Source organism: Octodon degus, unplaced genomic scaffold (assembly GCF_000260255.1).
Source record: "Octodon degus isolate 3935 unplaced genomic scaffold, OctDeg1.0 scaffold00269, whole genome shotgun sequence".
NCBI lineage: Eukaryota > Metazoa > Chordata > Mammalia > Rodentia > Octodontidae > Octodon > Octodon degus.
The window spans coordinates 825,369-840,522 of NW_004524845.1; the positions used below are offsets into that span (position 1 = coordinate 825,369).

Here is a 15,154-nt window from a genome sequence, read left to right on the forward strand (position 1 = left end):
ACCAAAAGAAAAAAGAAAAAAAGCATGAGATAATTTCAATTCCTTTGCATTTATTTAAGCATGTTGTATGTGCTAGTATTTGGTCTGTTTTGGAGAAAGACCATGTATAGCTGATACTTATATGTATTCTAATGTGTTGAGTTGGACACAGAAGGCCTACCATGTCCATTTCTTTACAAATTTGGTATATTTATGATTTTCCTTTGCTGTGTTTTTACCTAGTTGATCTATCTCTTTCTGTCCTTGTGGTGTTAAAGTCTCCTATTACAATTGTTATTGCTCCTTTTATTATTTATGTCTCTTAAAATTTATCTTATGTCATTGGGTGCTCCTACACTGGGTACATGTATATTTATGATTGTTATCTCTTCATCTTCATTTTTCTCCTAACAAGTATGTAGTGACTTTCTTTATCTCTTTTAATCATTCTTGGTTTTCATTTGCCACTGTTAGCAACCAGAATATCTATCAATGCTTTTTTCTGGATTTCTGTCACTTAAAGTTATTTTTCTCATTCTGTGACTTTCAGTCTATGAGTTTACTTTTGAGTTAAATGTGTTTCTTATATATAGCATATTTTTCAATTTTATATCTTGATCCATTATTGATTGGTCAATTTAGCCTATTTATATTGATGGTTGTGACTGATATATATTGACTTATCTTTGTCATGTTATGTTACTACTGTAGGTTTCATATTTTTTCCCTCTGTTTAATTTACTTGTTCTGCTTGGTGGTTCCTTTCTGTTGCTCTTGAAGTTGTGGTCATTTATGTCTCTAATCTGCTATCATTCTGATGGGTTTTCCATAATAGGTAGCTGTTTCTTTTCTCTAAGCTTTTAACATTTTGGTATTTTGCTGCCTTTCTGGGCTCTTGATTATTATGTGTCTGGGTGTAGATTTTTTTTGATATACCTAGTTAGAGTTCTATATGCCTCACTTGCTGTCAGATTCTCTTCCTATGCTTCCTAGAAAATTTATTTTCTACTACTAATTTTTCAGATAGTCTTTTTATGTCATTTGTGTTGACTACACCTATTAGTCTTGTTTTTCTTTGCATCATTGTGTAATTGCTGAATTGTTATTTCCTAGTTGCTTGTTAATTTTTAGAGCTCTTTCCTTTCACATTCATTAGCTTCCCCACTGTCTTCAAGGTCTGAAAATCTATCATCAGTTTTGTTCAAGCAGTTTTACCAGCTTTCAGTGGAATTCTTTAATTCCTGTTTCATACATGCTAATTCTTTCCTATATTGTTCATTCAAAGTTTTCACCAATTTTATTTTCTTTTGTTGCTGAAAAGATTGTTTATTTGTTGATAAATATTGTAATAAATATTGTAAGTACTATGGGAATATTTTGCAGTTTTTTATTGAGTTAGTTAGGTCTCTGGAGAATTAGAAAAACTGGATGGCTTTGACATAAAGCTGCTGAATAGATTAGTACTTTTAATGCACATTAAGTATAAGGCAAACCTCAGTTCCTATGTGTGAAGTAGCTTACTGCATGAGGCAAACTTAAACTAGTATTTCTCATTCGGTCCCCTATATTCTGTATCTGGCTTAATTGTTCTTAAAAACGAAAGTTTAACTTATAATAGGGGAATATTAAATTCTTTTTTCTTTTCATCTCTTTATTTATTTTGTATTTAGGATGGGGTATACAGGGTCTTACTGCATAGATCAGACTTCTAGTAATCCTCCTGTTTATAGCTTCCCAAGTGCTGGGATTACAGGCACATACCACCATGCCCAGTCTCAATTGCCATCTCAGTGTGCCCTGGGGGAGGGGCCTGCATGGCAGGCCCAGGGATTGAACTCCTGGCCCCTGTGTCTGCCTAAGCAGGCACTTTAATCCGCTGAGCTATTTGGCTGGCCCTCATCTCCTTTTTAAAATTATGTTTTCATTAGATGTGCTGAGAAATTCTTTCATTATGGTTGTCATTCCTTTTTTCTTACCTGAGAGATTATTTTTGATCTCATTTATTCACCCAGATTCATCAGTGATGGGAGGGGGTGGGGTGTAATTCAGCAAGGTTCATGCAACAATGGGGATTGTAATAGGCTCACCAGAGCTCCCACTACATGGGGTGCAGCGTGGCTTATGCTATGTCGAAGGTGGGAACAATCTGTAGCTCATGACGGCTCTGAGGATGATGGGGCATATCATAGTCAGCAAAGCTCCTGAGACTGTGGTGATTGAGGGGCAGGCCTCCCCAGGTCCCCATAGCTGCCCAATGCTTCTCTTCTTTCTGCAATGGTGGGTTGCTGCCACAGATCTGCAGATATTCTGAGCCTGGGGTGTGTGTGTGTGTGTGTGTGTGTGTGTGCGCGCCCGCCAGATTCACTTTGCTTCCGTAGCTTCCCAGTATCTGCCTGCCTTCTGCAGTGGTGAAATAGGTCACCCCCACAGATCTGTGGAATTTCTCTAGTTGAGCTCATGGGCCAGAATCCTTATTATAGATTTCTAATGACATAATATTCAAAAGTTTGAAAATACTACAAGATTTACATGTATATTAGTTAAAGGACCCTCAAGAGCAGTTGTGCTTGTTAGTCTCATCACCATCAGTTGTATTGGTCAATTTTCCTGTTGTTGGGACCCCACCCATACCCAACATGTAGACCTAAAGAAGAGATTTTTCATTTGCTTCTTAGTTTCAGAAGACTTAGTCTGTGGTGTTCTGAGTCCAAGTCAGGAGCATTTTAAAGGACATGGTAGAACAAAACTATTCACTTTGTGACATCTGAGAAGCAGAGCTTGGAAACAGTGCCAAAAAGGAAGGGGTGAGGGACTGATGTAGTCCTCAAAGCCAGGCCTTCATGGCCACCCAGACAAACTCTAAAATGCTTTTTCCTAACTCACAGTTATTTTTTTTTGGCCAGTTGAATTAACGCTTCAGCTTAACTGTCATACCAAAAACTGAAATTACCTATTGCACATATGTTTTGCACCATGAGGAGTTGGTTTATGTTTAATTTTTGCTGTTTTGATAGATTAAAATCTATCCTATTTGGGCTGGTGAGATAGCTCAGTGGTCTAAAGCACCTACTTAGAACAAGCTTAGCAGAGCACAGGGACCGCGGTTCAATCCCCCAGCACCACATGCCAGCCAACCCCGCCCCCTGGTAGGCTGAGCTGCCCCCCCAAATAAATAAAATTAAAAAAATCTATCCTGTAATTCATAATATGCTCATAAGTTGTTTAAACTGTCCCTGTTAATCTAAAAATGGAGATTTGTCTATATATTTTTTTCTTTACATTTCTTTGAGTAATACTTATGTGTGATCTTTGCCATTTGCTGCTGTATGGCCATTTGTTAGTTTGCAAAAGCTCTGCATATGCCAATTCTTTGTTTATAGAGCTTCCTAAATAAAGACAAATATGATGTTATATGTGGAAAGAGGTGCACTATGAGAAAGAAAATTTGTTTTTATTAGTGATTTTTGCCTCTGACTAATCTGTGTCTCTACACCTCTCTAGAATCTCTTCTAATCTGTATTGAAGCTTGCTTCTCCTTAACATTCCTTTCAGCTCTGTTATCATCTAGAGGTGACATTTTCTCCCAGTTGGTAGAATCTGTGGGATTTTGAACTAAAGACTTAATTTCAGTGTAGCTATAAAGTGTTAGTGACTCCATTTTCCTTTCCTAGTTATGCTTAAAGAGATCCCTATAATGTGGGCCATTTTAATGGAAACTTAATGAGCATAAACCACAGAGATGTTTTAAATGGTGATTTCTAGGCATTAGTGACAAAGGACTGGCTGTGCATATATGTGGATTGGTTTGCCATTTTAAGGGAGGGTAAGAGTAGAGGGAGGACTTGTCAGGCAGGGCAGATAAAAAACATTTTAATCCACAACCCTGAAATTAGAGTAGGAGTTTGATAACACATGCAGAAGATATGCTGAGGATGTTTGTTTATTTTTATGGTTCTTAAAATGGACTTCTCACATGTAATGGGATTTAAAGGGGAAGCGAGGAAGTATATTCTATAATTATTTGATTATTTTACAAGGAACAGAGGCCTAATTGTAAGTACAAGATCAGTTCTGAGAGTTTTACTGAGTGGACTTTATATAGTCAAGATTATTGTGAGATAATAGTCACTCTCAAATCAAGGCATTCACAGGAAAAGCTTGCTGGACTCCCTAGCAAGTGTTCCAGGGTTACATGATATTTATGGTAGCCATGTCATCATATGATGCAAATCTCAGATGTAGCCTCCATTGGCTTACACATATCTACTTCTATATAGTGTAGGATGCCAGTTTCTAGCTGTAGGTTGAGAGGCTGGGTTTGTGAATCCTGTGATGATGGGACTTTGACAAGTGCATTCAAGCCCAATCAAAGCACTTACAAAGAAGCAGGAATCTTTAGGAATGGTTGTGATGTTGTGATAATCTATTATTCATGATTTTTTTTTGGCCAGGCTTTTGCAAAAGGGTAGCTTCTTCTTTGTGTTTTTCTCTGAGAAGTTTGCTCAAAAGAAAAATAGGTATGTACACTAGAAACAACTAGATATCAGGAAAGGTAGGCATGGCATCCATCATTCTAGTTTGATACAGGGGGCAAGAGCCATATGTGAAAAAAGTGAAGCAGCTTCCTGACAGTGTGTGTCTGGGATAGGTTCTGTGTTGCTTTGACCTTGGTCTCTTTCTGTGCAGAGGAAAATGTTGGTCTCTCTTTTGCATGCTGCAGCAGGCTGCATTTACAGTATACTTTGATGTGCTGGCTTATGACAGAGGATATCTTACTTTCTATTAAGTTATAATAACCTTGTTCAGTAAAGAGAACTATAAAACTATTTCATTAAAATATACCCACCTCTTATTTAGTTAAAAGTGAACTACAAAAGAGTTAATAGAAACATTTTTGCTAAGCCTAAGAAAAATATCATAGAAAAATTATTCTGGTTATACTTTACAATGGACAGTGGGAGAAGACTTTAATTGGTTTTAGCAAAGCTTTAATTCAATGTAAATAAGAAAAATCAGTCTACTTTCTTAGAAAAGATAAGAGCAAAATTTAGTGGTTTAACCCATCTTTCATTGAATTAGTTGGCATTCTAATGACCTGATATTGAAGGAGAGTATTGCTTTATTTTACCTTGTTCTAGTAGAAAGAAAATGTTACAGAAAAGAAAAATTTGGGAAAATAGATTTTAAAAATAAGTACAATCACTACATTAAGTCTTACATATTTTCTTTAGGGTTTTCCATGTCATTTGTATTTCCAATACATAGAATTCATGAAATTATTGAGTCTTTTCTAAAATTGAGCAATATAATAATGGTATAATTCATAGAAGGTGATTTATATGAATTAATCATAATTAGAATGTAAAAACATGTAACAAGAAAATTATACTTCTGCAATCATGCAGTTAACACTAGAATATTTATCACTGTTGTTAATGACAGTGTCCCTGTACTTTACATTTCACTGTTTATGTTTAAATGGGGAGTTGGAAATTATTAATATATGTATGGTAATATATTAGCAGTGTATACCTATAAGGGGGGATTAAAATGTTAGTATTGTGACTTTGTGCCTAGCTTGACTTTTGTTTTTGTTTTGGTATCAGAGATGATTGTTGACCATCAGATTGAGACTGGCTTATTAAAAGCTGACCTGAAGGACAAGGTGACCTATACTTTGCTCCGGAAGCACCGGCATCAGACCAAGAAGTCCAACCTGCGGTCCTTGGCTGACATCGGGAAGACTGTCTCCAGTGCAAGTAGGATGTTCACCAACCCTGACAATGGTAATGCAGGGCCAGTTGGCCACTGCTTTCTCTACCTGTCTTAGTGTTACCTGTATGTTGTCATCTTTGATTTACTCCTCTCCATATTTCTCCCTTTCTCTCATATGCTGCAGTCATTTCATAGTGACACTCATGGGCAGGCTCAGTCTCACTGGGAGATTCAGTGTCACTGCAGGCTGCCGGTGTGCTAGGGCTATGTGTTCTCCTTATGCACCTAACTCATCAGACTGATTTGGGGATAGCTCTGATGTAAGAACTGAACATTGCAAATGAAACAGAAGATGTGTAGGTTATCCAGGACCTCAGGGAATATGTTTCTGATATGATGGTTTTCTGGAATTAGGATCTTTCAAATGTCATAATTGCCTTGAGATTTCATATCATGGTTGCTTGATAAGATTGTGTCCAACCCATAAATTATTAGTAGTTCAACGTAAGACTCAAGATTGTTTTTACCACTTATAGACCCAATTTGCTCTTTTGACATCTGGTAACGATGGTCAGGTGGGAAAATAATCATTCAGAATGGAATATTAATCCAATGATAGAGCAATAGGGTGGTTGGTATTGTATTTCCTATTTACATTTTATTGAATTTGCTATAGTTTCCTTTTAAGTGTTTATCTTTCATTCTCTTTGTTTCAAATAAGTTTCATGATGGGGCATAGACTGAGAAGAGAGAGTTTGGCTTCTAGAAATGTGAGAAATGCACGTGTGGGGCAGTGCTAGGCTTTGAGATGGTTGAGTTGAGTCAGGACTCCTGCTCAACCCTCTGTTTTAGTAGTAAGAGAAATACGCACAGGGGGATCCTAACTCACTGCTTGTCACCACACTTTTACAGTAGTATTGTATGTGTTGCTCTGGAAACGTGGCTTAAATAAATTGTAGAACCTCAAACCCAACTCATCTTTCCCATTTCTAGAAATGAGGTTTATTAGTTTATTTTTTATGTATTTGGCACAGGGTCTCAGTATGCAGCTTAGACTCGTAGTTATCCTCCTGTTTCAGCCTCCCCAGTACTAGGATTATAGGCATGTGCCACTATGCCTGATTTGGGTGGCCAGTTCGGTGTGACTGGAGCAAGGACAGCACTGCATGTGGTACCTGGGATTGAACCTGGCTCCTTGTACTTTTCTAGGCAGGTGCTTAGACTGCTGAGCTATCTTGGTAGCCTGAAAAGAGTTTTTTTTTTTAACTTAAAAGTATTATAAATGTTTGAAAGACAGCTTACTATGAGAAATTTATTGTTTTGTTATTAAAGCAAAACTGGTTTTAAACAAATAATTTGAATATAAATGTGCTTTATAAAACATTCTCAAAAGAGAGAATGTAATCTTATAATCCTAGATTCTAATACTACTACTGTTTAACAGTCCTATTGTCAGGTGGGTTATAGTATTGATAGAAGTTTTGGCATACTGTGTCTTGTCTATTATTTAATTATTTTAAGCAACCCGTGTGTTTGGAGTTATTACAATTAACACTGAAGTTTCTCTTTATAGCTTATGTAATCTTTCTTTTATAAAATTAAATTTGAAGAACAGTGGAGTCCTCCTTTTTAAAATCATGGGGTGGGTGGTGGTACAAAGAAGTAAGGAAGTGTGTTGTTTTCAAACGTTATGTTTGTAAGTTTACACCATTTCGTCCTTTCAAATATTTGGTGCTCATCATTTTCACGGAGCTGCAGACAGTGAAGTTAGTAGCAGCGGAGTTCCGAGGCTGGTCTCTCATGTTTCTAGAGAAAGAGTATGGATGTGGAATACAACTGGAGAGCTGATAACGCCATTGTCTGGATCTTTCATCAGGTCAGGTGACCTCTCTGCCTCCATGGAAGGTTGAAGTTGCTTCAGAGGTCTTCTAAAATATGCTATTATTAGCCTTTGTGCTTGCTAAGATTTGACTTTTAGAGATACTGTAGTAGTGAATTTCATTTGCCTTGGAGGTACATTATTGTAGATTATCAGATGGTAATTTTTTTTGCTTTCTAAGGTGCTTGTTCTTTTTATTAATCTTTTATTTATTTATTTGGTGTAGGGTCTCACTACATAGCTTGGATTTGAAGTGATCTTACTATCTTAGCCTCCCCAAAGCTGGGATTACAGGTGTGCAACACCACACCTGGTATTGGTGGCCAGCTTGGTACCTGGGGCCAGCGTGGCATGTGGTGCTGGAGATCAAACCCGTGTCTTTGCACTTGCCAGGCAGGCACTTAGTCCACTGAGCTAACTCCCCAGGTGCTTGTTCTCAACTTGAAAGTTTACATGGTTCCTTTTTTTATATCTTGGGGTTCAATCACTTAATATGCTCAAGAACTATGAAGTGTTCTTAGAATTATTTTCTAAAATAATTATATGACTATTTTAGTAAATCTAAATCTTATGTCTTTTGTAGCTAAAGCTATGTTCTAATACCCACATGTAAATCCAGATAAATTCAAGTCACCTTGATCTTCTATAATAGGCAAGAAAATAGACCCAGTGACATTGCCAACTTTAGTTACACCAGAAACAGCATGTTGAATAGCAAGATTTATGGAGATCCTTCAGAGTTAGAAATTTTCCCTTTCTCAGTAATGTGCTGGAGCCAGTTTCTGTCTATGTGAAGAGCCAGGTTTTGTCAAGAATGTTGCAATCTGGTTGTTAAACACAGCTGCTATTAAAACTTAGATTCTATAAATGTAAAATTAACCATTACAAACAAAGGTAAGGAATACTCAAATATCATTAATTCCTACTTATTTTAAAGTGATCTGTGTCATCAAGATCATTCCAATCTATGGTGTCTGTGAGGTAAAAATATTGTAAAAGGACACATGGATCAACGCTGCTTCCTGGACCACCATTCAAGGACTTCGTGGTTGGAGATGAGCTCTACTCTTAGTGTTTCTGCTGTTGAAACCAGAAAATGTTACAAAACATGTCATAGTTTATTGTTTTGAGAATTTTCATTTGACTTAAAAATGATGGAAAAAGAATCTAATAACGCAGATTAAATTTACCAGTATATAATATCTGTAGCTGTGAAAATGTGACTTGCTGACAAATTCAAGAAATGTTTATTGGCAACAAAAACTCATTCAGTTTAGCAGAAGAACCTCCTGCCTTGCAGATGTATAATTGAAGTCTGAAATACATTTTTGTTGTTTCATTTTTGCCATACTCATTAACATACATGATAATATAAATCAACATGAATTGTGGAACTATGCCTTTTGCCTTTCAATTATAGATTGGTTACTGATGCAAGAACTTACAAAATATTGTCAAAAGCATTCTGTGAAAATCCACTGCCTATAAGCAATTTATAGTAGAGTATCACATATTTTATTATTTCTACAATGTGTGCTATATATTTTTTATAGCAGTAAAATTTACTATACATATATACTCACTCATGTGCACATGTACACATACACACATATCTTCAAGAGTTGGTTTTCAAATATTTCCACTACTAGATACAACTGTCTAGATCTAGACCTAAATTTTGTAAGGTGTTTGGATCATCTGGGATTTAAGATGATTTAAAAAGAAACAAAAAACATTTTCTTTTCCATTTTCATTTGTAATAAAATGAGAAAATCAGCTAGCTTTCACAATATTTATTATTGTGATGTTGTGACATGTCTGAAATAACTGTCAGTTCTAACAATTGTATCTGCAGTGACAAAATTTTAGACAAGTCTTACACCTTCTCAATGTATTGATTGTCATGGGAAAAGACCTGACTTTGCCTTCTGTGAACATAGGGTGCTGTTGGTCATCCAGTTGAACTTAAACTATAAATTTGCTTTTTCTCCAATCCAATTTGATGACCTCAGTTTTTGATAGTGAAAAATTGTGTCCTTCCAGTAAAAGATTGGAAAGGCAATTTAGTACTCAATTTTGATGTCTTTAAAACAGACAATGAAAATAAAACCATAGGTGTGGTGGCATATCTGTGTAATCCCAACAATCGTGGAGGCTGAGGCAGGAGGATTGCAAGTTCAAGTTCCTCATTGGGTAGCTTTGCCACTTTGTAAGATCCTGTCTCAATATCAAAATAAAAGAAGTGCTAAGGATGTATCTCAGTCTGAAAGTACTGTATTTAGTCCTCAACCTTCTACAAAGAAGAAGAGCAAGTCAAGCCCAAAGCCTATAGAAGTCAGGAAATTCTAAAAAAGATCAGAGCATAAATTAATTCAATGGAGATGAAGAAAACAATATAAAGAATTAATGAATTGAAGAGTTCTTTCTTTCTTTCTTTCTTTCTTTCTTTCTTTCTTTCTTTCTTTCTTTCTGTGGTACTAGGAATTGAACTCAGGACCCTGTGCTTGCCAGCCAAGCACTTACTCTACTGAGCTGTCTTCCTGGGCTTGAAGAGTTGGTTCTTTAAAAGAATAAATAAAGCAGATAAATTGCTCGCCAACTTTATCAAAAAAAAGAAGGAAAAAATTCAAATTCCTGAAAAAAGAAATGAAAGGGGCAAAATCAGCATAGATCCTATAGAAATTTAGAAGGTCATCAATACCTACTTCAAAAATCTTACTCTTACAGGATGGAAAACACAGAAGACATGGATAAATTCCTAGATGCATATAAACTACCAAAGCTGAATCAAGAAGATATAAAAATTCTGAACAACCTAATACTGCTCAATGAAATTGAAAATGTAATCATAAAATCTACCAACAAAGAAAAGCCCAGATCCTCATGAGTTTACAGCTGAATTTCTCAAGAAGTTTAGAGAATATTTAATTACAGTTCTTCACAAACTCTTCAATGAAATTGAAAGGAAAGCAATTCTGCCAAACTCATTCCTGGAGTCTACTTGCTCTGATACAAAAACTAGAAAAAGACCCAACCAAAGCAGAGAATAATGGGCCAATCTCCCTACTCAACACAGATGCAAAATTCTTCAATAAAATACTAGCAAACAGAATACAGGGAATCATGAAGAAGATTAAAAATCAGGACCAAGTGGGATTCATCCTAGTGCTGCAGTGGTGGTTCAATATATGTAAATCCATGAATATAATACAGCAAATCAACAGAGACAAGACAAAATCATATCATCTCAATAGATGCAGAAAAAGCTGTTGACAAACTCCAACACTCATTCATGAGAACCCTACAGAAAATGGGAATAGATGGTCTTTACTTCCACTTAATAAAGCCATCTATGACAAACCAACAGCTAACATCACACTAAATGGGTAAAAACTGAAAGCCTTCACTTTAAAATTAGAAACAAGAGGAAGATGCCCCCAGCACCACATGCCATGGTGGCCCCACCCCCAGGGCATGATGAAACAACTGAGACTGGGCATGATGGCACGCACCTATAATCCCAGCACTTAGGAGGCTGAAAACAGGAGGATCACTATGAGTCTGATCTGTGTAGTGAGACCCTGTACTAAATACATAAAAAATAAATAAAATAAAAGAGAAACATTAAATATGCTGGAAGAGAAAAATTAGTAGAAATCTTGAAGACATAGGTATAAGCAGAGAATTCATGAACAGACCCCAGAACACACAGGATATACAACAAAGAATCAACAAATGATACCTCTCCTTAATAAAATGCTTTTGTGAAGCAAAAGATTTCATGAATGAAGTGAAAAGACAACCTATAAAGTGGGAAAAGTATAGCTATTTGTCTCTCAGACAAAGGTTTTATATCTACAACATATAAAAACTTGAAAAAAATCAGGTGCCCAAAATTCAAAGACAGAATCCAAAAGTGGGCAGGTGAGATGAATATGTACTTCTAAGATGAATCAGTACAAATGCAAAATAAATACATGAAATATATGAAAAAATATTAAATATTATTGGTCATTGTGAAATACCAATTAAAACATTGAGATTCCATCTCACTCCAGAAAGAATGGTTATCATCAAGAAATGAAGCAGTAACAAATGCTGGTGTGAGTGTGGGGAAAAATGAATACTTCTTCACTGTTGGTGGGAGTATAGAGTGGTGCAACCACTGTGGAAATCAGTGTGCATGCTTCTTAGTAATCTAGAATAGAGGTCTCATTTGAACCAGCTGCTTTCCTTCTGGGTATCTTACCTGAACAAATAAAAACTTCACACCACAATGATATATGTGCAACTATATTTGTAGCAGCACATTTTGTAATAGCTAAATCTTGGAAAGAACCTAAATGCCCATCAACTGATAAATGGATTAAAAAATGTGTTTCCTATATTATGGAATACTATTCAGCCATAAAGAAAGATATACTTGAAACTTTTATAGGTAAATGAATGCAACTTAAGGCTATGCTCATAGGTGAAATGAACCAGACCCATATGTGTAAACATTACATTGCCTCTCTAGTGTGAAAACTGAAAGAGTAAATGAAATCCAAAATATACAATAAATACTGTGAACAAGGAAGAATCTGATGAAAAGAAAAGTAAAACCATGCTGCAAGAAAGTGGCAAGGAAGAAATGGCAAAACAAAAAATATTATATATATATATATATATATATATATATATATATGAAAGACAGTTAAAATAATAGTTATACCACTGGTTTCTCTTGGTCCAATGAGAGAAAAGTTCTATGTTAATGATTTTCTAAACAATGTTTCATGCCTATATCTTCTACTCTGAAGAACTATTCCAAATATAACAATATGCACTGCATTGATTACTGTTACTTAGCTAGTAGCCTATTTTAATCCCTGTTTTATTATTGCTTTCATTTTTTTATTTAAAATAAAATAAAATAAAGAAAAAACTACCATCAAAGACAAAAAAAGAGACAAAGATGTCCATTATCACCACTCCTATTCAATATAGTTCTGGAAATATTAGGCCAGAGCAATTAGGCAAGAGAGACTGGAAAGGACTAGGAGAAATAATCACTATTTGCTCATGATATGATACTCTACATAGAAGACCACAAAAACTCCACCAAGAGACTTGTAGATTTAATAACCAAATTCAGTAGCATAGCAGGATACAAAGTCAACATTCAAAAATGAATAGCATTTCTGTACAGACTCACTGAGAGAAAAATTAGGGAAACCATGCCTTTCATAATACCATCCAAAAAATGAAATACATAGGAATCAATCTAACAAAGGAAGTAAAAGATTTATACAGTGAAAATTATAGTACTCTGAAAAAAGAGATCAAAGAGGATTTCAGAAATTGGAAAGATAGTCCTTGCCTCTGGATTGGAAGAACCAACATGGTGAAAATGGCCATACTCCCAAAACTATTACATAGGTTCAATGCAATTGCAATCAAAGTAGCATTACTATACCTCACAGATCTAGGGAAAACATCAAAAAAATTCATATGCAAACAGAAGAGACCTAGAATAGCAAAAGCAATGCTGGCTAACAAAGGCAAGGCAGGCGACCTCACAATCCCTGACTTGAAATTATACTACAAAGATACTGTGATAAAATTAGCATGGTACTAGCAAAAACAAAAACAAAAACAAACAAACAAAACCCCAAAAAACAGACCTGAGGATCAACAGAACAAGTTAGGAGAAATAGCCCCTTTAATAAATGGTGCTAAAAAAACTGGCTTACAGAATAAACTAGACCCATGTCTATTAACCACACACTAACCTACAGTCAAAATGGATCAAAGATTTAAATATTAAAATAGAAACACTAAATGTGTGTGGAAAAACATAGGTAAAAATCTTGAAGACATAGAGGGAGGTAGAGAGTTCATGAACATAAATGGAATTGCATAGGAAATACTTCAAAAAATTGACAACTGGGATCTCCTCTTTTTGAGAAGTTTCTGTACATCAAAAGAAATCACCAACAGAGTAAAAAGAAAACCCACAAATTGGGGAAACTTATCTGACTGTCCATTATAGAAAGGACTTCTTCATTTTAAAAAATTATATGTATTTGATACTGTTTTTCACTAGGCAGCTTGGACTCCTAGTGATCCTTTTGTTTTCAGCCTCCCCAGTGCTGGGATTACAGGTGTATGCCACCATGCCCAGACTCTGTCACCAGCTCAGTACCCCTGAGAGCAGGGCTGGCATAACATGTGGTGTTGGAGATTGAACCCTGGTCCCTGTGCTTACTTAAGCAGGCCCTTAGTCCACTGAGCTATCTCACTGGCCCAGACAAAGGATTTCTATCCAGAACATAGAATTTTAAGAAATCAGATCCCCAAATTCAAAGACCCAATCCAAAATGAGCATCTGAGATGAATACACATTTCTCAGAGGAAGAAATACAAATGGAAAATAAATATTTGAAAGCATGTTCAACATCATTGGTCATTTGAGAAGAGAAAATTAAAATGATACTGAGATTCTATCTCACCCCAGAAAGAATGGCTATCATCAAAAGTCAACCAGTAACAAATACTAGAGGAGGTGCAGAGTTAAAAATGAACACTTTCCCACTGTCGATGGGAATGTAGATTGGTGTGGAGATTCCTCAAAAAACTAGGGTTGGAGGTCCATTCAACTGAGTTATTCACTTCCTGGGTATTTTCCCAGAAGAACTGAAATCATCATACCACAGTGATATATGTACACTCATGTTTATGGCAGCACAATCTATCTTAGCTAAATCTTGGAACAACCCAAATGCCCATCAGCTAAGGAATGAATAGTTTTTATACAATGGCATATTGTTTGGCTATAAAAAAGGTGAACTTGAGGCTTTTTTAGGTAAATGGATGCAAGTACAGACCATTTGCATAAGTGAAATAAATCAGACCCACATGTATAAACATTGTATTATCTCCATAGTGTAAGAATCTGAAAAGTAAATTTCTGACAGCTACAGTAGATACTGTGAAAGGGAAAGAAACTATTCAAAGGATAGGAACAACTGGGATAAGGGAAAAGAGAAAAGAAAGAAAGAAGGAACGCAAAAACAAATATGTATGTATATATGCAGGATGGCTTGGCTAATTATACTAATGACTTCTGCCTGCCTTTTGAAAGGAGATGTTAATGCTCATTTTCTCTCTCTTTTTAATTTCTTATAAGTTGTGACCAACTATGCATCCTTATATCTGGTAATCTGAACAACTAATTTGAAGACAGCAATATGCAATATAATAACCATTGTTGAATTGCTGTCATTTTGCCTATTGAAATTCTGTATCATTTCTTTGATTTTTCTTTTTACTATTTTTTATTCTTTTTTAAAAAAAAACAAAGATAGAAAAAAAGAACAAGAGACAAAACAGTAATGACGTGTGTTTAGAATGGTAACTGACACATAGTAATTACTGAACAAATGTTATTTAATTATGTACATTTTTAAACACAATAATAGCAAGCTAGATCTCATGTAAGTCAGAGTGGTTGCTAGAATATTGCTTTCTAGCTTACTATATTGTAGTAAGCTAGAAATTCACTGCAGAAATTCCTGAATAGTTCTGATTGATTTCTTT

At 35.5% G+C, this 15,154-nt stretch overlaps 1 protein-coding gene across 2 annotated transcripts in view; it reads left to right on the forward strand.

Annotated features, from left to right (window-relative positions):
* Positions 1-15,154, forward strand: part of Slc4a4 (solute carrier family 4 member 4) — a 360,460-nt gene that overhangs the window by 118,794 nt on the left and 226,512 nt on the right. For both annotated transcript variants that reach the window (XM_004646547.2, XM_004646546.2), the window contains exon 5: positions 5,586-5,765. In XM_004646547.2, coding sequence (XP_004646604.1) covers positions 5,586-5,765 — 180 coding nt within the window. The remainder of the gene's footprint in view (positions 1-5,585; positions 5,766-15,154) is intronic.